At 30.3% G+C, this 23723-nt stretch overlaps 1 protein-coding gene across 1 annotated transcript; it reads right to left on the bottom strand.

Moving 5' to 3' along the window:
• Positions 1-1091: 1091 nt before the first annotated feature.
• On the bottom strand, positions 1092-23692 carry LOC149906988 (fasciclin-2-like). Its single transcript, XM_090104043.1, has 16 exons — positions 23465-23692; positions 12380-12533; positions 11781-11938; positions 11578-11711; positions 10761-10901; positions 10329-10466; positions 9728-9865; positions 9071-9213; positions 7664-7776; positions 7080-7227; positions 6555-6753; positions 6023-6300; positions 5122-5245; positions 4579-4747; positions 3721-3895; positions 1092-1599 (listed from the first exon to the last, which is right to left on the bottom strand). Exons 1-16 carry the CDS (start codon positions 23514-23516, stop codon positions 1473-1475), a joined length of 2391 nt encoding a protein of 796 aa, XP_089960169.1. The 5' UTR covers positions 23517-23692; the 3' UTR covers positions 1092-1472.
• Positions 23693-23723: the final 31 nt, after the last annotated feature.

Raw genomic sequence — 23723 nt, 5'->3', positions numbered from 1 at the left:
GTGGTTTATCGCAGATAAAACCAAAACTAAAAGTAATTACACAAAATGCTCTGATAAATATCTTGCAAATGTTTTAATATAATTGTTTATGAAAAAAAAATCATAATAAGTATTACCATGTCAAGTAGAAAACGTAAAAGTGTGAAAATTAGAGCTAACTTGGTGATTTTTTTTTATCGAGTAAATTTTAATATTTTATGTTTTTGATTAAACAGAATCGTTGAACATATCATCTAGTTTGATATATATTTTATTTTTTAGATTTGGTCTTGCATATTACACGTATCATCTAATAGAAGATTGGTTATTTTGCTTTATGCGCCCCCTTAATAGCCTATGTCTTTTTCTGGGTCTTCAGCTACCTACATACCAAATTTCATTGTAATCGGTTCAGACTTCAGTAGTATTTGCGTGAACAAACATCCATCCATCCTCACAAATTTTCGCATTTATAATATTAGCATAAACAAACAGCAAATGCAATTTGAAAAGCGTTATTTTTATAGCCAGCAATATAATAGTATTTCTAGCAAGATAATAACGGCAGAGAGTACACCATTATTGACACCTGCCCGGGCGCTGCTCTTTTAAGGAGCCAATAAATTCAGCAAATTGCTCCTCTAGTGTGAAACTGTGAGAACACTCAGATGTCTGTCTTAAACACGAACTTGGATTATTGTTTTCCGTGTATAATTGAATTGCATGCGATTTTCAGAACTATTGTTTAAAGGTTTATGAACACGGAGCTTTTGGCTTGTTCTTTGAAGTTAGATAATCTCTAGATAAAGCTAAAAGAATGGTTTAACATAAAATCTACACATCTTCAAGGTGTTGTGCAGATTTGTCCTATTAAAAAAAGCTAATCTTTTTCAGAAAATCGGGTTCAATGTTTTCACTGTTACCTAATAGGTAAGTAATATTTTGCGTCGGATTGCAACATCTTAATATAACATTTCATCTTTCTGTAGGTATTCTGTTTATTGTTTATATCAAATTTATTGTGTGCAACTGCACACAATAAATTTTATTTATTAAAAACTTTTAAGAAGGTTCTAAATAAGAAGAGCAATCGATGGAAATAAAAAAAAAAATCGCTTTAAAGATAGGTCTTTAATATAATTCTTAAAATCTTTGGTATTAACAACACGTTCTTAAAGCATTAGATTTACGAATAACATTAAACAATTCTTAGAATTTTAAATAAACATAATAAATGTAATAGGTACAGATATGTAATAATACTTATGTACACTTATTTATTTATACAATATTATATTAAATCTTTATTATCAACAAATTACATACACATTGAAAATAAAGCTATAAAAATATATATTTTTATAAAATAGTCAATAAGTCATTTATGTAATCCAAATAATTTATAATTTTTAAATACTGAAAAGTAACAATCTCTTAGAGCTTATCTTACATAGTTTAACGCTAAAATAATAGGTATACAAATATAATAAAAGCTATACGGCAGAATGTTTCCCAGTTATGACTCCTGTAGTTTTATTATATTCGTATTCTTTGTGACCGTTGGCTGGCCTCTTACCTTCTGTTGACTCAGCGTTGTCTCGCAGAAGACCCTTTTTATCGCTAAAATAAAACGCTCTTAAAATCATCTTTACTTTGAATTAATGAAGGTTAAGTGGCTTCGTTATTTTACGCTTATAAAATACTTTCATAATGATACAATTTTTAAATCTGCCATTTCTAGGGTGTAATGATATAATGTGCTTATTTTGGACGACAAATTGGAATTGAATTTATTTCATCGTTAATTATAAGAGTAGGTATTAATGCTGTGACTCGTTTCTGAATTTTCAGTCAAACCATGATTTTTTTGTGTAATATTCAAGGAAATTGCTATAAGTACTTTGTTTCTCTCTTTTGGAAATACTAAGAAAAGGTGATGGTTGTAGCATGATCCAAATAAGCTGTCCAGTTGTATTTTTTATCCTAAATTAGAATGTAGTAGGTAGATAAAATCGTACGTATGTACGTGTTTTACTTTAGCAGTTCCATCAAGTTGAATTTTAACAGAGTTGACACGTGTGTTGTTGTTAGGTTCTAGTTTCAGCTAAGCCGTTTGTTCAAACACAACCACGGACTAAAGGGAACAAGGTCGTCGTTTTGTACCAAAAGCTTGTCGTAGTGCGATTAATTATTTTTTACGGAGATATATTTTTTATATATTTTAAGCTTAGACACTGGCGGGTTGAGATATAAAATTCCATAGAATTTCTGATCCAAATCTATATACAAGGGCTTTATTGTAGAGTGATTACTGATTAGTTCTTGAACGTATTGATAGATAAGTACCTATATAAAACGATAATTATCTTCAGGGGACAAGGTACATTTGCGTTAATTTTAATTTGCAATGTATCATTTTATTCAGACGATGAATGAAGTCTCATCTAAATGACCTTTTCGACAATCTCTGCCAGATTTTTAGAAGTGATTTTGTAAATTGTAATAAAATTCAATTAATACTTATTCCGACTGGTTAACAAATTCATAAAAAGATCAAATATTTATTTAGTAATTTAAACATGTATTTTCCTATATTTCACTTTATGAAATATTCGAAGAACTGAATCCTCGTTACCAATTCTAGGAAACTTGTTGGAAAATACACACAAATTTGTTTCATGACAATAAAAGGAAACGTTTTAATTAAAATATATTTTAATTTGAATCCATATAAATTAATTTTCATATCTTATCTAACCTATTCAATTCGATATAATTTGATTTGTAACTTTGAAACTGGAAAGGCTCTCTTTTATGAAATGGGGAAACACAATTTACTTTTATATTTCGTAAATTTTATTTCATCATCGACTGAAATATTTTTACGAGTCACTATATCATATCATTACCTATAGTTTATCGACCGTGTACCAATTTATAAAATATATAATAACGAAGACCTGTATAATAAGCGTACATAACGTAAATAATTATATATTTTGCAACGTTATAACGTAAAAATACCTTCCTAATAGGAAGTAAGTATCACGCAAATAAATGCTTGACGTCAAATTTATCACGATTATGATGGAACATCTAATAATATAAAGATTGTAAATGTATATTGGATATCTACGTATAAAAAATATATTTGATCGGTGTTTGTACAAGGAAGATATTATGATATGAGAATATTAATTTATTTTTGGAGACTTTAATAGAAGTATACGACTTGTAGCAGTAGAACGTAGATAAGGCTAGGCGATTGGTAGAGTTTCTGTGTTTATTATGCAGTTTCGATAAGTACTAAATCAAATGAAGATTATGTGTTAAGTACCGAGCGTATTCTTGATGGAACTGCTAAATATACCTACATTATCTGGTTAGTGAACTATGAAATACATAATATAACTAGCTGCTCCGCGCGGTTTCACTCCCGTGGCTCCACTCCTGTTTGTCGTAGCGTGATGATATATAGCCTATAACCTTCCTCGATAAATGGGCTATCTAACACCGAAAGAATTTTTCAAATCGGACCAGTAGTTCCCGAGATTAGCGCGTTCAAACAAACAAACAAACAAACTCTTCAGCTTTATAATATTAGTATAGATAATATGTAGGTACGTACTCTCATTTTGTAGTTCACTAACCCTCATAGTCTTATATCTAAATCTTGTATCTTTTAGCATTGTGTATTGTTAACAATAATTTCAGTGTAAATGTTTATATGTAATAACTTACCGCTCATCTAATTTATCGACTTTTTTATCCTTTTTCTTCTTATTCACACAACTGGCTATGATTCCTTGTTTTCGCCACAACAAAAGAATAAAGTCTAATAACAATAACACCAAGAACACTATAACTACTACTATTCCTAGTATCGCTGCTGCTGATAACGTTGATGGCTCTTTTACTACGAAATAAAAATAAAAAAAATGTTGTGTGGTTTTATGAAACCACGGTAAAAGTGAAACTGTTCGAACGGTTCCGAACACTGCTTTGTGTAGCGCATGTCGCGTGACGGTCGGCTGCCGAGTAGGTATACCTACTCGGCAGCCGCGATACACGCGACATGCGCTACACAGACCAAAAAATTTGAGACGATATAATAAAAGTTTCACTTTAATAATATAAATTAAAAGCGAAACAAACATGAATGTAAAATAATGAAAACTAATATAGTAATGTGTATTTCTTTAGATATTGAAATCTGTATAATATTTTTAGAATAAGATAAATTTAATAGAGTGATTTAACTTTTTCAAATGAGCTTTATCTTCCATAAAAGGACTTACAATAAATAATTCAAGTAGGTAACTTAAAATAGGTGAAGGAATAATTGATAAATCAAAAATACTATATCATAATATTTGAGAAGTAGTCGTACAATCAAAATAGAATATAAAATGAAATTGATTCACATATGATTCTAATTACGTATCTAACAGCTGCTGAAAATTACCATTCATCAAAAATTTTATTGTCTTTTACGTCAGCGGGTAATAATTTTGTGCTCACATTTTATGATATGAATTAAATATCTAGAAATGACAATATTTTCCATATATAAGTAAGTATTATTAAACTCTTTCTTACCTGGTGATGTTATATAATTTGATGCGACGGTAGAATTTCCTAGAGAATTATGAGCTACCAGTTCAAAATAATAAGTTGTATTTGACTCCAATTTATTTAAATCAAATTGAGTCGTTGGTTCAATTATTTCTAAGTTACATAACTCATATTGTACTACGAGATCCAAAACCTAGAAAATAATAAGTAACTTTAATTATTCGATAAATTTTAGTTTTATAATATTCAAATTCTTTTATAATCGAGCAATTGTTAAACAATAGATTTTTTTAACCCGCGTCTTTTAAACCAGTATGGACTATGGAGAAAGCTCGAATCCCGCCTCGTGATTGAATTTTTGCTGTTCTTTAAATATTACTAAACTTTATTTGTTTTGTTTGTAAAGAAATTTTGAAGACTGTTATAAAAAAAAAAACAGAAAAATATTGATCAGAATACAACAATAACACATTATTCATAATGTTTTTGAAAGTTTGTTGTGAAATTTACTTGAACTAATATTTTTCTAAAACCACAGTGAAAATTATGTTTATTTTATTATATTACCGGGCAGTATCTTATATAGTAGAATTCGATTTGTTCGTCTGTATCATCCGATTTCCTCCATTTAAGAATTCCTTCATTTATTGAGTCTAAATCCGTTTCCCATATTGGTTCTTCGGGAGTTGATCTAAAAGTTGAGACGAAAGTTAGCGAAATCTAACAAGCTGTGCTTTTACTAAAGTCAATGTTTTATAATATGATTCTTTCAAATTTTTCGTTAAGGGAAGCAATAGATACTTTGTAACTTAAATTTTTTAAGGTGAAAATATATTATTATATATGAATTTAGGCGACGATTTTGGTATCTTTGAATCTTGCCAAAGAAGTTTCACTTCTGACACGTGTGCTCGGTACACACGCTCTTTTATTTAATGTTCATTTACAAACTTCTTCAAATAATACAATTCTTTGATTATAAAACGTGTTAATTATTTACGTATGCATACCTACTTTAATGCTATAAATTTAGTACAATAAGGCAACAAACAATAGATTTATGATCATAAGATGAAGTAGGTACAAAATAATCTGTTATAATGTTATTTTGAACACATGTGTTCAAACCACATAATATACGGCTCATTAATTATTAGATCAATGACTAATAATATAATTAATTAGGCATATGATTCACTTAACACGTGGTTAAGTTCTTAATGTATCTAAGGTATTTGAAATGGTAGGTACCTATTTTTACATTTTTTTATAAAATTTTATAGAACACTTAAAATATCGAAGGTGGCAATTTTAATTCATAATAGGTAACCACTAACCATACCTTAGCTCAAAAAATCAAAAGAATTTAAAAACATAACATCAATTTATCCCTTTAAAAATAGAATATTTAATCTTTACTTAAGAAATGAAATAGATAAAAACTACTTGAAATAAAAAATATACTTACTTCTCTAGCGTATTAAATTCAACGCTATCACTCCAAGCGCCCGCGCCTACATCGTTAACAGCTGCAAATTTTATCAAATAACTACTATTCGGTTTTAATTTATTTATTCTATACAAATTTCCAACAGCCCAAGTACGATTAACGTGAATATTTGTTATGTTATAGTTTTCAGCGAGATCGTATTCCGATGTGAATCCTATCACATTTGGTCCAGGAATTTCTTCTGGACCTTCGATTGAAAAGGTCACGGAGGTAGATGTAACGTTTTGTACTGTTACCTAAAAATAGGGGGTAAATATTGAATGTTTTATAGTACTTAAAATAGCTAAATTGATAAATGACAATATTATAGTACCTACATAATATAAGATGCAATAAAGTCATCAGTAGGAAATAAATAACTTAATACTTAACTCTATAAGTTAATTTGAATTGTAATAAGAATCAAATCACCGCAATATACTCAATTATTTTTAAAGCTCATCAAAATATGACAACAGAAAAAACTCTACACTATTTTAACTGCACTTACATTTCTTATAGGCGGTGGTGGAAATCCCTCCAAAAATACAATAATCTTTTTAGCTTCTCCATAATCATTTATAGCAGTACATTCATAAATACCATACATTGTTTCGTTGTTGAAATCAACGGGGACTTTATTTTCATTTTCTATTATTCTCCTATTTATTTCTAATTGCACATTCGTTGATATGTTGCTTCCTTGATACCTGGTAAATAAATATAATATTATGTAGTAAGTATGTATTAGTTAATAAGTAATTTAAATGTGAATAAGTTTAAGGTAATCTTTCTAAATTTTGGGTTTATGTATAATTATACTATATATTTTTTTTATGGCACGAATACCATAGTATTATTGAATATAGCCTGCAATATTTTGAATGTCATATTTTGTTGTGTTATTATTGCAATTCCAAGCATTTTTCTACTAAAAACAAAACAACAAAAAATTAAAGCTAAAAATATTGAACCAAATAAAAATCTTGCCATATAATATGTAATGTTAATTTTTTTGTACTGAAAATAGTCTTACCTCCAAGTAATATTAGAAGGTGGATTACTTTCATAGTCGCAAGTTAAATTGACTGGATTTGAATCCCAACCCCACACGTTGACTGTTGGCTTACTGAAGTATGGTTTGTATAGCACTGACATATGCATTTCAGAGGTCACGGATTCCACTATAAACAAAATACCATATAACATTAATTATTACATACAGACATTAATTATGTTGGATTTAACTTCGGTAAATAACATTATCAAAGCTGAATATTAGTTAAAACGAACGAACTCTTCAAATATTCACAATTTATATATTTTTAAGCATAGGTGATCAACACAGGTAATCTATATGAATAATAATCATATAATTGAGCATTATTTCCTTACTTTTACAAAAAAAATTATAATATGATATTATATAGAATCAATATGAATAAGACATTAAAATATAAGAACTGAAAAAATCACCTATTCAAAACAAAAATACTGAAACAATGTCAGCAAGGCTAAACCAAATGTATGTAAAAACACACTTTATTTAAAACTATAAAATATGAAAGACCCTACATTCGTAAAAAAAACCATTACAATTTACAATAGAGTTTACCTTACCTTCATTAGTTGCGTTACAAATGTAACTACCCTCATGTTGTCTATTAACGCGAAGAAATGATAAATAAAATTCAATTTCAGTGTCACTTATGTTTTTGCTGTCCCACACTATACTGAAAAGCAGATAAATAATTCAAATTTTATTTGTAATCACGTATTTTTTTTAGAAATAATTAGAGAAAAACAATATAGCATTTCAAGTAATATATCATAGAATATGAATACGTAAATAAAATATAATATAATGTCAAAAAATTATAACAAATAAATGAGGGTAGAAGAAGATAAGTATATATTAGGGTAAAAGTGGGATAGATGCCCCACTTATTGAAATAGCCTCATAATTTAAAAAACATGAATCTTATACGAACACTTTGTATGAATATAGCTAGGTTAATTATCTGTTTTGAATTACTATATATATTTTTAATCCTATCATTTATAGATAATGTGTAATAAATATTTTTGTAGAACACCTTTTTTGAGGATAGATGCCTACCTAGTTGGATAGTTGCCCCACCATGAAAATACTAAGGAGGATAGATGCCTGCAGAGTGGGATAGATGCCTGACATACTCTATAAACGCGAAATCTAATAAAATTAATATGATAAACCAGCAAATGTCAAGTTCACATAGTTGTTCTGTTGTCCAAGAATATACTTGCGCTCGCACTCCTTCTTTTCTTTTGTATTTTCGTGGCGTGGTTCTCCTACAATCAGTATAAGGGCAGATCATTAATAAGTAAGTAAACATAATAAAAAAAAAAGCAAATTAAACGAGTAAAATCGGTTAACATAGAGAAAACCTCTGACGCAATCAGGTAAAAATATAAACAGTACCTGTGATTATCGATACTAACATGTACATATGTATTGAGGGATAGATGCCCTTAGAGGCCCCTAAGGGCATCTATCCCTCGAAAAAAAAGGGGCAACTATCCTTTTTGATAAGGATAGCTGCCCCAGTAGTTTTTTTATTAAATAAAAACAAAAGAGCCACTATTTTCACTTAGATTTGTACTTAATGAACCAGTGTATAGACATAATAAGAAATATAGTGAAATTTATTAATACTTATAAAGTTATGCAAAGGCAAATATCAACCTTTTTAAATTTTAACGTGTTCGTGAAGTTCGCCGCCGATATTATAACACGCACTAGCGAAACACGTCTTCACCAAACAACAGCTCATGCGTACACGAGGTGCGGGGTGATAGGAGCTCCTATTTAAATCATTAATTCGTAGTCAGGACTCTGGGAAGTGAGGTTTTTTGAAAATGGGGCATCTATCCTAGTGCGGCATCTATCCCACTTTTACCCTATATAAGTCTCATTTCAAACTAGGAAACTAATATTATGTTTAAAATAGAGGTTTATTAACACAGTAGATAATTATTATTTATTACCTGTGGTCATCGGTTTCTTCATTTAAAAACAATATATTAATTTTGGGGATCGGAATCCCTGTAGCTTTACACACTATTTGTATTGTACCGTCTTCTATAGCTGTTATATTACTAAACTGAGTTATTGTAGGTGGCACAAGAACCTAAAACATATAGTACTTACAAGAGTTATTTTTAATAAATTCCAATTCCTGATTACTAAGTAATTTTCGAATAAATAAAAAAAAATAAACATGCGCTCCACTATACTCTATTAATTTATTACTTACAGCCCAATAGATTTTTCATAAAATGCAAATAATATTTATGTTTACGTAACTTTTCGAATAAACTAGCTGTTCCCTGCGGTTTTACCTGCAGTGCTCCACTCCTGTTGGTCTTAGCGTGATGATAGCCTATAGCCTTCCTCGATAAATGGGCTATCTAACTCCGAAAGAATTTTTCAAATCGGACCAGTAGTTCCCGAGATTAGCGCGTTCAAACAAACAAACAAACTCTTCAGCATTATAATATTAGTATAGATTATGCAAATAATATTTACGTTTACGTAAATTTTAGAATAAATTATGTTTTAAATCAATTAAATTCTTTAACTTCTAATTATTTGCGTACGTACATAAAAACATAAACTATAAAAAAATACTTTTTCTTGCCTACCTTCAGTTCAATCTGCTTCGAGACGCTTCCAGCACTATTCGAAGCTATACACTCGTAAATACCTCTATCACTTGCTGTTATATTTTCAAACACAATTCTATTAAAAACTTGTTCATAATTTGTTTTTGATCCGTTATCCTGAAAATAAATTATTTTTATATTTCGACGGACGTTTAGGTTTTTCGGGTTATGAAAATGTTATTCATATTATTTCTAGGTATCTACTTATTAAAATGTTTCTCCTTGGATTATGTTTGCCTTTGGCAAATTATTCCTTCTCAGTATTACACGTATATAATCAAGAACAAGAATAAAGTTAGAACCAAAGACAATTTAAACCATCACAAAATTTGAAGTGTTTTAGAAAATCTCACATCATTAAGAACACAAGTCTATAAAACTCAAGGTGACTGATATAGTGATCTATCAACGCACAGCCCAAACCACTGGACGTATCGGGCTGAAATTTGGCATGCAGGTAGATGTTAGGACGTAGGCATCCGCTAAGAAAGGATTTCCCGAAATTCTTGCGGGAACGGAGAAAAACGGGGATGCACGTACAAAATCGTGGGCGGAAGCTAGTTTTAGAATAAAATCTCACATTTTTGGAAACTTTTTTCCAAGTGTATTCCGGTGGTGGTATCCCATGAGCGCTACAGTCCATCGCAATGGATGCTCCTTCGTATGCTACATTATCTGGTATAGCGGTTACTTCTTCAATTTCTGGCTTTGTTATTACCTTAAAATAATTAAATACTATATAATTACTTATAGTTTCTTTAATATGAGAAAGTCTTAGTATAAGTGATGTATTTCGATCGCGAACTTCAGTATAATGGTAAATGATAGTATTTCCAGTTTAACTAACATTTTTAGATCATAAGGATTTAAGATCATCTTCGTAACTTAAACTATAATACAAAAAGAATGTCCATTATGCAACTACAAATTGAAAATTTACCATGGAAATGAAATAATAATATCGTTACAATTTTCTGAACACTGAAAAAAGATTAAGCGAGTCACCTCATACCTCAACTTTGATATCAATATTGACTTCTTCACCTGTCTCAAAATCATTTGCTGTACATTTATAAACTCCTGTATCTTCATCGGTTATATTACGAATTAGTAAGCCAAGTCCAGATATTTCATATTTGCTATCATCTGTTATCTAAAATGTACATAAAACAATAATTTTAAATAGTCAATCGTCATAATCAATATGATCTAATAATTTAAAAAAGTTATGGTTGTTGAAAATCGATGTCGTAATGTACCTATATGTTATAAGTGTCATTTGTTGAATATTATATAATAAAATAACACCTTGAATAAATCTATATATTGTTCGAATACAGCCTGGAGTGTAGCTACAGAATTAACGACTTCAAAACATTCAAATTTATCTCCCAATGAACTTTTAAGAATTCAATTGTAAATCCAATTGCGAGTATTTTCATTCAATATTTATTTAATGTTTCAACTTTCAAGTTGGGAACAGTTCATAAGTTTATTAGTAGTAATAATTACAAGGGAAATTGTTATGTATCAAAATATTATGTTATGATTGTATTTCCTTACTATTATTTATAATGTATTTTTTGGCTTTATGCATAATATTTTCTTTAAAATTATTTATCTGCTAATGTTTTAATTAAAATACGAAATCCCTATAATGCTATCACAATCGTTTTCTAATTTATTTTCGTTTACAAATCTAAATTACAATTAATTAAATTTGCTTTAGATTTAGAAGGTGAAACGCAAAATAAAACACTTCTAATTCAATAGTATGTCCTAAAAGCTAAAAATTCTATGAGTGATCTAAATTTATTTCCAATTCTCACCTCAATAGGTTCACTCCCATCTTTGTGCCAGGTAATCAACGGGTCCGTCTCGCCTCTAGCTTCGCAATTGATAAGCGCATCAGACCCACTAACTACATACTGCGCTTCCTTCGTGTTAACAAAGTACGGTGGATCTATAACATCATAATTATTATTAATTACCAGTATCATATATCGGGTAATTAACTATATGCTTTACGCACCATATGCTTCGACGTCATATGTATGATAGTGTATCTGGCCGTTGTAATCAGTCACGCACTTGTAGTTACCAGATATGGATTTGCTTATGTTCGTGATGTAAAGGCTGTAGGTCACTTCGTCCCACCACTCCGTGTACACGTTCGATTTTGTACCTGGTCTTGTGGAAATAATTATTTAAGAATAACACAAATATTACAGTTATAGATCCAATCCATAATTATTGCTGGAGTGACCAAATCAAAACTCCACTAAAGAGGATTGTTTATTTTTATGGGATCGATCTAGTAGGACGCCACTAGATCGATCCATAGCCATATTAATTATTGTTTATAACATTAGTAGTATTACAGAAATTTGTGAAGAGTATGAGACTGAAATTGCATAAAATTGCCCCAGTTAAGATATAGTCATAGATATAGGCATATTTTTTTTTCAGGTATTAAAAAAACATTAAAAGTAAATCAGAAAAAATGTAGTTCAGCACCCACATTCCATATTTATTTTATAAGAAATTCTATCGTCCTCAACATTCAATCTACAGAAGTTATGAGTAGGTAGTAGATATAATTGCGGATAAGGAGAAAATAACTTGTATTACCCCGAAGGTTCGATTGTCTGATCGTGTGTATCGAGCCATTGTAACATTATCCTTGAGCTGGTTGGTTGTTCGCAACGACACTCCATATAAAATGTGCTTCCTGTTTTGAGTCTGTATTCATATTCCTGATTATCAGTGAAACACGCGAAGCACACTGAAATGAAATATGTTTTTTTTAGTTGTCAGTTTAAAAATGGTATTTATTTTTGAACTTTTTTTATGCGTGGGTTAGCATAGGAATTGAATCGATCAATCAAAATTGATTAGAAGATTAATCGATTATTAAATACAGCTTTTACTCTAAAATTTACATACGTATATTGTTATATGGTATCTAAATAGGTATAAACTCGAAGGTCTATAAGAAGACCACGATTATTAGATTATTTAAAATGTCCCAACCAACCCGAAGAATTTGTTTAACTCACTGAGTCAGATAACTCAGTAATTTTAGAAGCTAAATGAAAGATGGAGGGAAATTTGTTCATGGCGAATCTTATTTAAGTTTCACAAAAGTTGTCGAGATCGCAATATGAATCTCCCGAGTGGCGGCATCCTGAAGTTTTGTTTAAACTAATTTATCGTTCGACTCACGTTGCAAGATTGATGAGATAAATAGGTGATCTTTGGAATACATAAAGCAAGATTTATTCAGCGAATTTACAGCACCTTGATGTTACATATTAACTCGTTTGTATAGCTTCTGTAGGCATGTGGTAACTATAGTTTATATTCTTAGATAGCTAGCTATTATTAGGAATGGACGTATCTAGATACTTTTCAAAATGGAAGCATTATTGATTATGGATTTATGCATGAAATACGCGAGCGAAAAATGCTTAATTTATGAGATTGAATGAATCCGTCTCTGGCAATTTTAGCTGGATTATTGACAACGAGTGAATGGTTATTCAATAATAATATTGATTATAATATATTTTACATCATACATAAATACAATATCCTTATTTATTATTGCGGAAGATTACAAGTAGATATGATATGTATTATTTCCTTCTGTCGACATAAAATAAAATTCCACATACCATTAGTATAACTATTAAGTACCAATTAGTCTATGGTTTATTTAACGTCTAATCAGCGAAGACAGAAAGAATCCACTCTATCAAATTAGTTCCAATGACGAAAATCGCATTATCTCAATCTTGACAGACATCTAATGGATACGAAGTTTATGTGGGGTCCCAAAAGAAATTCGTTGGAATTCATTGATTGGCCACCCCATAAGTAAAAATAGATACTTAATATTGAGGATAATTCTTATATTTCAGTCAAACGGGTAGGTAACAAAGGATGTACATTATTTTGTTTATTACGCGTAGGTACCTATCGTGTCAATTAAATATCGTCATTCAATGAACTGGCTAGTCATTCAATCAAATAGCAGATTCAAGCAGATGTCTACGAAATAGACATAATAAGTCACAAATGTTATAGCTACCGAGGACCACATACTTTTGAAATAGGTACTTCGGTAACACCTATTTTAGTTTTAATGTGTAGGTAGTGTGTACCTAGTATGAACAGATGAACAGTCATGAAAGAGTACAAAAGTAGCGGTATTTAAAAATGATGAGTGTCGTGTTTACATCGTTATGAAAGATGAAACAAAAAACGAAATGTTTGATCTTTTAGAAACAAAGAACTATAAGTATCGAATCGTAGTGGTAAAGCAAAAAATACAGTTTTACTTCAATGCCATTTGGTAAAAAAGTTTGGTATTTTCCACAAGAGTGTGTAGAGAGAAAATTTTAGCGTTTACATAACAAAAGCTGTATAGGTATAAGGTAGGTATCACTTTGTGTTCTAGGAATAGGTAGGTAGATATTTTATACACTTTTGATCACAAAATACCACAAGTTTATGATCTTTGAAGCGAAACTTCAAAGCACATTGTAAAGTTTCATGGTCGCGTCTGAATGGCAATACCGTCACGTCATGGAATATAGCGACGATTTTGGTATCTTATAATCTTGCTAAAGAAGTTTCACTTCTGACACGCTATTTTTTTGCACGCCTCATAAGCGAAGCGTTGAGGTGGGTACTACTGTCACTTCGCGCAAAACAACTGATTTTTCAAACTTAAAATGTCTTTATGTATCATTAATCATACATTGCACTTGTAAGATAATACATACACACACATATTAAGAAAAAACACTATTTTTAACGTTCATGATATTTTTGATGTCATTTTTGCTATTTAAACTAGGTAAAAAACAGTTTAAAAAAGTTCTGTCTTGGACACAGACATAGATAGACTACGCAAGTACCGCGATCTGTATGAAAACCAAGCGTGTCATATTTTTTGTACTGACCTTGACGCGTTATGACGTCACGAGCGCTTTTTAGTGATGGTAATTTCATTTTACGCTAAATCGATTAGGACGCCACTCGCGCGGCGATTCTAGTATCGTCCTATCCCATCGAAGTAAATCGAAAGAAATCAGATCAAACTAGATCTATGTCTAAGAGGTAATTAAATAAATGAATCGTAATTGATTACTAAATCAATTCAAGACAGAAAAATGATAATTACCATAGACAGAGGAATGATAAAATAAATTTATAAACCTTTTAATATTCTAACAAGTAAACTAATGTGTTTTAGCTTTTTCTTACATATGCCCATTGAGTTACCGTGTACTACGTACTAGAGAGGCCATCGAAAGAAAGTAATGAAACTGTCAATCAATCAATCTTTATGTCCCGTTGCATCAATCCATTTTTCTTTTATGTTCGGGTTACTTGGAAAACTGAAAAAACAAACATAGTCTAAGCAATAAGGAGTTTTGACAAAAAAAATCTATGCCTTTTTTTCTGAAAAATTGCTCCTTCAAATTATTATTTTTCTGTTCGATTATAAAATCGATTAGAATCGAGAACTGTTGCATCAAATGAACATCACTAACCACAAAATTGGACAGAAAAATGAGAACAGAAAAATGAGAAGACGCTATTCATTGCTTGTTATCATACGACTCGATCTTTACCGTGCCAAGTAAAAGCCGCAATGTATTCTGAATCATTTCGTATGATTTGGTATCCGTGTTTGTCACGATCGTTTTCCACAGATATTCTTTATTTGATTTTAAAATAAATAGTGCATATTCTGATTAGAAAATTACTTACCGGTGGAAGGAAACATCTCTGCTAACTCGGCCACTAACAGCTGTGGAGTTTCTACAGTTTATAACGGCGTAATTCGGCATTTTACTTTATTCAGCTTCACGTCTTTCCTTGGCGAACTGCAAGCGCGGACTGAGTGTAGGCCAGCGTCAAGTAAGTTTCATAATCTTAGTTTGGACACGGGAAGTACATACACTCGCTTAGTCTATCTTGATACATGTCTGTGGTCTTGGACGTCCGTGTGTCTGTATGTGCGGATCCTTTTTCTTGTTAACACGATAGCGACCGAAATACTTTACTAATCGAGTCTTTTTTTTCCTCTTACGCTTGAGTATGCTCAGGAATAGAACCCTTTCATTTTTCAGGTTCTGATTCGATGTGGTTTAATTGTTATTAAATAAACAAAAATAATAATTAATAAATATTTATTAAAAAAAAATTATGTGCACTTTTGGATTTTCCAAATTATTTTCAAATTTTTTCAGTCGAATTTGACGTGATATAGATAATTTCATGTTTTATTTAACTACCTTCTAAAAATATTGGCTCAAAACAACTTCAACAATTTAGCTCTTCCTTTTTCTACAGTAGCACACTGTTCCATATCGTACATTCAATAAAATAATAAAGAGAGTCCAAATTAGCAAAAATAGGTCAAAGATTTAAACTGTAGCTGTGGACGCTTACGCAAACCGGTAAATATAGTTGAGTTTTATTATGATGAGTAATATGAAAAATATTATTTTCTATTATTGCTTTTATTAGCTTTTAGTTTCATGATATAATAATGTAAACAGTTTCTAGTTTCTTATTTCGTTTTTCAAATCCTAACTGAGCAATGAAAATTAATGTTTATCTAGATAATGTATACCTACCAGACTACTGATTATTATTAGATATTATTATTTAATTTCTACAAAAACACTAGCCTTGAAAACTGGTTATATAACAAGAACATCTCAGATGAACAATTTTCCATAGTTATTTTTAAAGTATTTTATGCGGCTTACGTTCCTCAAACATTTTTAAGAGGCTTACTAAGCTTGGTTCTTATTCACGGAGTACTTTAGACTGTTAATGCCTTAAGATGCTTAAACTTCTACCTCTGAATAGTGTTTCAAGTTAAAGGACGTAACAATTGGACATAATGAAATAATATGATGCATGAACTTGGTGACTCACCTTTAAGATTTCTAGACGTATTAAATAGATCAGTATGTAGACTGTAACATGAGCCAAATGCAAATCTGACAAATGATTTTAAGATGTCATGGACTGACATCATACCTATATCAAGTGTTCCCGTAACAAAGGATTTTTCAAGGACTTCGTTTTTACGACGTCTTGAATTAATGCAGCTGTCTTATAATCTTGCGAAATATATTTTGCCCGCAAATAAATTGTCTAGCGTCTTACAAGGCCAGAATGATTAGCTACATTAGGTATTGAATGAAAAAGTGCCACGTCCAATGAGCTTAACTACCAGGAATTTGCTTGTGTTTGATATAAATTGAAGTTTCGCAAAATTAAATTAAATAAATTGAGACACACCTACTTATGATAGATTTACATAGTTAATAATAAATATTTATACTGCAGCTTACTTGGTATAAATAAATCATATAAATAATGTGAAGTTGTCCATAACATAGAGTTAAATTTATACAAACTTTCTCAATTTCTTATTAATAGCCAGCCTGACTTGATGCGATTTGTAAACGATCCATACCTACATGTAAACTATGACAAACATGTAGCTAAATTTAACTCAAACATCTGCCGTTAAATATCCACCTTATCCGGTATGTTATATTTGAATTTAACATTTATAGTATAAAGAAAATTAGGTTTAAAAGTTGTAATAGCAAACCATACATAAAGCCAAGTACGAGATCTCACTAAACTTTCCCGAGTACCCGACTAGGAAGATGTAGTTTACTCAACACCTCGCGCTTTAAAATATATTATCCGCTTACAAAACGAAACAAAGAATTCTAGCGAATCTTTGGTAATAGCGTTTCCCTCCCCTTGAATTATTATTATCGGTTCGTTAGTGGAAAAGCATTCGGAAGTCCATACGATTTAATGTTATTTCTCCCAAGTGAAAAAATTACCACATTGAAAATGGCTTAGGGCGATACCCTTCCCAATATCATATAGCTAGTTTTTTCTGCATATAGGTGTATATTTTAACACTGCACTATACATTTTTATGAAATAAATAGTAGTAGCACAGACTAATAATAATATACTACGGTAGTAGTAACAATCAATTTACACGTATGTATTTATAGTGACTTTTAATTATCGAGACAAGTGAAATTTTTCATAATTGGAAAAATACTAATAAAATATAGATAGATAGATGTTAATGACAAACGGAAAAACCAAAATCTTCAAGATCTACACGTATTCCTTCAGTACTTAGTCTACAAACTTCTTCAGTAACACGTGTAATACCTACACAAGTAGAATTGTAAGTGGGTTTTTAAAAATATATTAGTATATATTATTACATCACAAAGCCTCATACTATTTGTATCTAGATCAGCGGGTCATAGGAAGTACATTTTCATTTTGTCCTTTGTGAATATCATAACAAACGGTGTTAACTGCTTTGTCATATGACATTGTTGTACATCAAGTTGTACAGTCACACACTAATCAGTGTCCATCTAAATAAAACTGGAATATTCAGTTTAGCAAATAACGTAAACACGTGTAGCAATTTAGAACGCTATAAATAAATATATCAATTATTCTTCCTAAAAATACATGAGACAATTGGTAAGACTTAATCATCACTTAAAGTGTATTTTATCACATTGTCTATTTTTATATAAAATCTACTCCTGAATAAAAAGATATTGCTATGAACTTGGTAAAAATGAGAAATTATTCAATACATTTTTTTTCATAATATCATTATAACAAGATGAAATGGAAACTGTCTAAATGAAAGAACAAGATATTAAAACATCTACAATAAGCTATATTATACCATCTACAAAGGAAATACACTGACATTTCATATTAATCATCACACAACAATTCATGAGAAGCTTCACCTAAAACTATTTCGAGGGAATTCTATGTACCTACGTATTATAACCGTCCAGAAAGCACATTGTTATAACCACGTTATACTATAACATAGTACAGATACATGTAAGCTCACGTAGGTTAGAATCAACGTGGAATCAACTATATCCTGTAATCATGCACTGGGAATAATCCATTTTTGCATGAATAAGGTGTAAATTTAGATATAAATCGCACGTTGGTTGTTTATAAACTCAATAAAAAAATCCTTTTCATATTATTATTGTTAATTTGACAAATGTATTTGTTGTTTATTATTACAAGCTCACTAGCTTTCGTTGTAGCTACCGCAGTGCTAGCTTTTGAAAAACCTCAAGGAAAACTCGTCTTTATAATGATGATATTTCATGAATCTTATATATAAAATTCTCGTGTCACAATGTTAGTCTGCATACTCCTCCGAAACGGGTGGACCGATTCTTATGAAATTTTCTGTGCATATCGGGTAAGTCTGAGAATCGGCCAACATCTATTTTTCATATGTACCACGGGCGAAGCCGGGGCGGACCGCTAGTATATTTATAAATTTAACGTATGGTTTAAATCATAGGTTTGGTAAATTATTCTTCCCAAGAAGCATTAGTATATTAAATTAGTATACTTAGTGTCGAAGCTTGAGTTGGTGCATTTGGGATTTGTGTCACCAGTCGCCACACAAAGGCAAGGCATTCTTGGAAACCTTGGAAATTCAGCTAGCATGGACATTGCACAGTTGAAATGTAACAGCATGAATATCAACAGTGAATGGTAACTATGTATGGTACGTACATCTTCTAAGAATATAATGTTTATACTAATATGCTGAACAAACTTTTGCATAGTACATACCTACCTAATTTTGTTGGGACGAACTATGTACAAATTAATTTGCAATATCAAATCATTTAATATTGTATCATAAATATAATATCTTAAATAAATTCAATTAGATAAATTATTGTACTTTTTATATGAGAATTATTTATAGAACGTTACAATACCATTTAACTGCTTTAGTCTGCTTTTCATTGTTGTTAAGGAAGTCGGCTTCTCATAAAAATGTAATATTACATTTCATTTCACTTAATATAATATTATTACCATCCTACTATCCAACAGACTTATAAATATCATAAAATATTTGTAAGAGAGTATTTATCGCGACCACATATTGTTCAGTATTCTTACAAGTAATAAATGCCTTTTTTCCTTTGATGTAAGCTTGCTTTTATAAACTCCGCGCCCTAATTAAACTCTCATAATAATACAACCGAACGAGCTCTCTAGAAGTTATTTATATGGCAATTTAGGTTATTAGTCCCGTTATATAAGTTTATCGTCGCCTGTGTACTTTAAACTAATTAGGTGCTTAATTTGCACTAGATTATATTATGTAATAGTGAACTATGGCCTTGGGATTTGATCAGTTTACTTTAGAGAATATACCTTATTGGAAAATTGGAAAATTCAACAGGTTTTACTGTAAATTTTCCATTTAAAGTAGAGCTTTTAACCATATTATAATAAAAAGCTTATAAAATGTCTAAAACTGAAAATTCTGCCGATTCCACAAAAACGAGCAGCTGTTTTCTGTCATTTTCCTCGGTCGAGGCATTAGGTTCATTTTCATAATATGTATTTCTCTCTATATCTTATCAAAGCAAATCGTCACAATTTTTAATAATTTGACTAGAAAGTTAGATAGAGACATGACAAAAACATTTTGTAACAGCTTGCATTAACTTTATTAACTTTGTATCTCGGTTTCTCGAACAAAGACTTCAGTATTAAGTTTTCAAGTCCGCACCAACGCAGCTAACGTTTATTTCTGAACCATCCAAAGTTTAAACTCGTATTCATAAAGCAACAATGCATTTCTCTAGGAATAAGCAGAGATTGAAACTTTGAGATAAATACATTATTACCCAGTAGTGTTATATTTGGTGTAAACTATTGCGAAAGTTACAGTAATGGTTGAAAGACTGGCGCTTAATTTAGGGTTAATTTCCAAAGTATTATTAAATAAGTACTTAAACATTTTATTTAACTCAGATCGGCAGTACCTAAATTACGTAAATGAGTAAGTATAGCAGCTTTAGGTCTTAGTTTAGACTTTAGAAAGTTATTTTTTTATCTTGGGGTTTCAATAAATGCAGTTTATATTTATTTTGCAATTTATCATTTCCTATAATCAGTGTGTAAGATGAGACCATTAACAAAGTGAAAATTGCAATTTAATGTTAGAGAATGGCAAACTGCATTCATTACTGGAATTGTTAATTAAAATACATCGAGATGATTTTATTCTTTCCGCGATCGTACTCATCTATTAAATATTCCAGCAACACCACACATAATATTTCTTGAGAAAAAAGTCAATAATATTATTCACCACGTTGGAATGTTTATTTTCTCATCTTCCAAACAGCTTGCACTAATCAAAGACTTATCAATCAGCAACATTCAATTTGTTTCTCTTATCAATACAGATGCATGTAACCCTTTATTAGAACGCCATGATATAATGCGACGTTCATAATTTTAGGAATTGGACCCGTCACTGTAGATTTAACGAGCTCAACTAGCTGGCGACCGAGACTCGATTAATGTACTATGGTTATGGCTATAGTCACTTATTATTTTTATATTTTGAACATTCCAACGCATTTTGTTTATTATATTTTCTGGTGAAACGTTAAACAAACTATCATTATAAATACTATACTGAGTGAGCATTATTAGTGATGATTTTATTTATAGTGTACTGTTAGAGGCATCATGATTTCTTTTTGTTATGAATTGTTATTCGTAATTATTTAATTCCTACCATCTAATACTTAGGATAAATTTTCATATACTTAGCGTAATTCTTGCGATTTATTCTGAGTTTAAATCGGTAAAAAATTGAATAATATATTATGGCGGTGAAAAAAGTACGCTACATTTAGGTACCTTTGTCACGTTATTTCTTGGTGAACTTTATGGTCAGAAAACATAGATGTGGACTTTATGTTAGTTGACTAGACTAATTAATTAAATAAATGCCAACACTGAACTCCGGGAACTTTATCATTTAGAAGTTAATCTTGTAAAATGGAAAGTTTTTACTGACTATGCATCTCCTAGTAAAAATGTATTCAGTATGATTTAATTATTAATACCTAAATCTTCTCTTATATATAAAAATGAATCGCAAAATGTGTTGGTAAGCGCATAACTCGAGAACGGCTGAACCGATTTCGATAATTCTTTTTTTATTATATTCCTTGAAGTACGAGGATGGTTCTTATGTAGAGAAAACGTAAACATGTACCACGGGCGAAGCCGGGGCGGACCGCTAGTATTATTAAAAATCATCAATTATTGGATTTCTCTTAACGCACTTAATTCATAGTATAAAAGTTTATTTCAATGTTATTATTAGCATTACAATAAACATCCGGTTTATTTTTAACATATAGCTGAATAGGTGACATATTATGTAGATCAATATCACATACGAGCGGTAACACATGATACACACTATCATATATCACGTATCCTTGATAAATATTAATCTTATACGTTTACTTTTCTAAATTACATTGAGACTTATTGCTTAATCATATTAAATAATTTTCGAGAATTTACAAAGCAGTTGTAACGTAAAACATGACGAAAATAGAAAAAAAACGATCCCGACGCGCGACCACCCCTCGATTTTTTATATTCTTTAAAAAAATGCTTTATAAATGTAAAGCATTTGAATGCTTTAAAACTAAATGAAGTTATGGCCCTTTCCGAAATACCTTTCCTATATCTCAAACAATATACGAGAATGTTTACTCAAAACAACAAAGCCTTGAAGATGTTTGTTTATGCAATATCAATCAAAATCAAACACGCCAATGGGCTTTTGCTAAAAGTTATTTAATGTTCTTTTAACTTTAGGATATTAGATCAATTTGAATGTCCATTAAAATTTAAAAGTTGTTTGTACTACGTTGTACCTAATACATAAATTTGTAACATCTTATCTTATCTTATATATTATATTATATATTATATAAATCTCGTGTCACAATGTTTGTCCTCAATGGACTCCTAAACCACTTAACTGATTATAATAAAATTCGCACACCATGTGTAGTTCGATCCAACTTGAGAGATAGGATAGTTTAAACATGTAGGTACCACGGGCGAAGCCGGGGCGGACCGCTAGTTCTTTAATATAAACCTTATAATTACTTTATTAATATTTAAATCCCTTGGAATAATTGTCTGAATTGATATAACGATTATGAGTAATTTAAAATTAAAGTAGGTTACTAGATTAATAATTATAGAGTTTTTAAGTTTTAAAACTTTGTAATACTATGTCTAATTAACTATCAAAAAATGTTATGGGAAGGTAATTTAATTTATGAACTTTATTTAGGTTATTTTCATAGATATTTTAAATAAACTAAATTATAATTTTTAATGAATTTAAGTAGTTTAATAAAATAACTACTACTACCTACCTAATAAATTAAAATTAATAATTAAGTTAGCATATGTTTTACAATAATCTAACCTTAAAAACTATAATTACAAATATAAAGTTTATATTTATGTAGAATAAAAAAGTATTGCGCACTATAAATTGTAATAATTAATCATCAACGATTTAATAGCAGTTATAAACAAAACGTGAACTGAAGTTATAATTTAGATATGTACTGGAATAACATGCAATCTTAAATAGTTTAATTATAATTTATACCACACGTACACCTACGTATAGATAATTAAACTTTTCCGTTGATATTAATATCTATATTAATGTATAAAATGGCGACTTAACATCGAAAAACAAAAAAAAAATACACTTACCATAGGGCACGAAAACCATAACTATGATCGTAATATAATTTCTTTCCTTCATGTTTATTTATAAACAACAGCTGAAATCCAAAATGAAAACAAGGAATGACGCAATTTTACCGCGCGTCTCCGACGGGCGTTCCAAATTTGAATGTTTGGATGCGTTCGGAAACTTGCACTAATTGATTTGTGCGGTTGTCTCATGTATTCCAGCGGCTTGATGTAACACGACTGACGTTCTAGCTTTGCTTGAACGACACACGCTCGA

This window comes from Colias eurytheme, chromosome 7, assembly GCF_061535395.1.
Source record: "Colias eurytheme isolate Ceu_HAF_F1 chromosome 7, ilColEury1 Martin Lab GWU primary, whole genome shotgun sequence".
Classification (NCBI taxonomy): Eukaryota; Metazoa; Arthropoda; class Insecta; order Lepidoptera; family Pieridae; genus Colias; species Colias eurytheme.
Note: the sequence above shows the minus strand (reverse complement) of the source record. Positions and strands in the feature narration are given on the sequence as shown.

Coding starts and splice junctions, on each gene's coding strand:
- LOC149906988 (XM_090104043.1), bottom strand. CDS start 23,516: ATGAAGGAAAGAAATTATATTACGATCATAGTTATGGTTTTCGTGCCC. Junction 11,712..11,780: donor ATATGACGTCGAAGCATATG/GTGCGTAAAGCA, acceptor ATGATGTTATAG/ATCCACCGTACTTTGTTAAC. Junction 10,902..11,577: donor ATGGGAGTGAACCTATTGAG/GTGAGAATTGGA, acceptor TGTACATTTTAG/ATAACAGATGATAGCAAATA.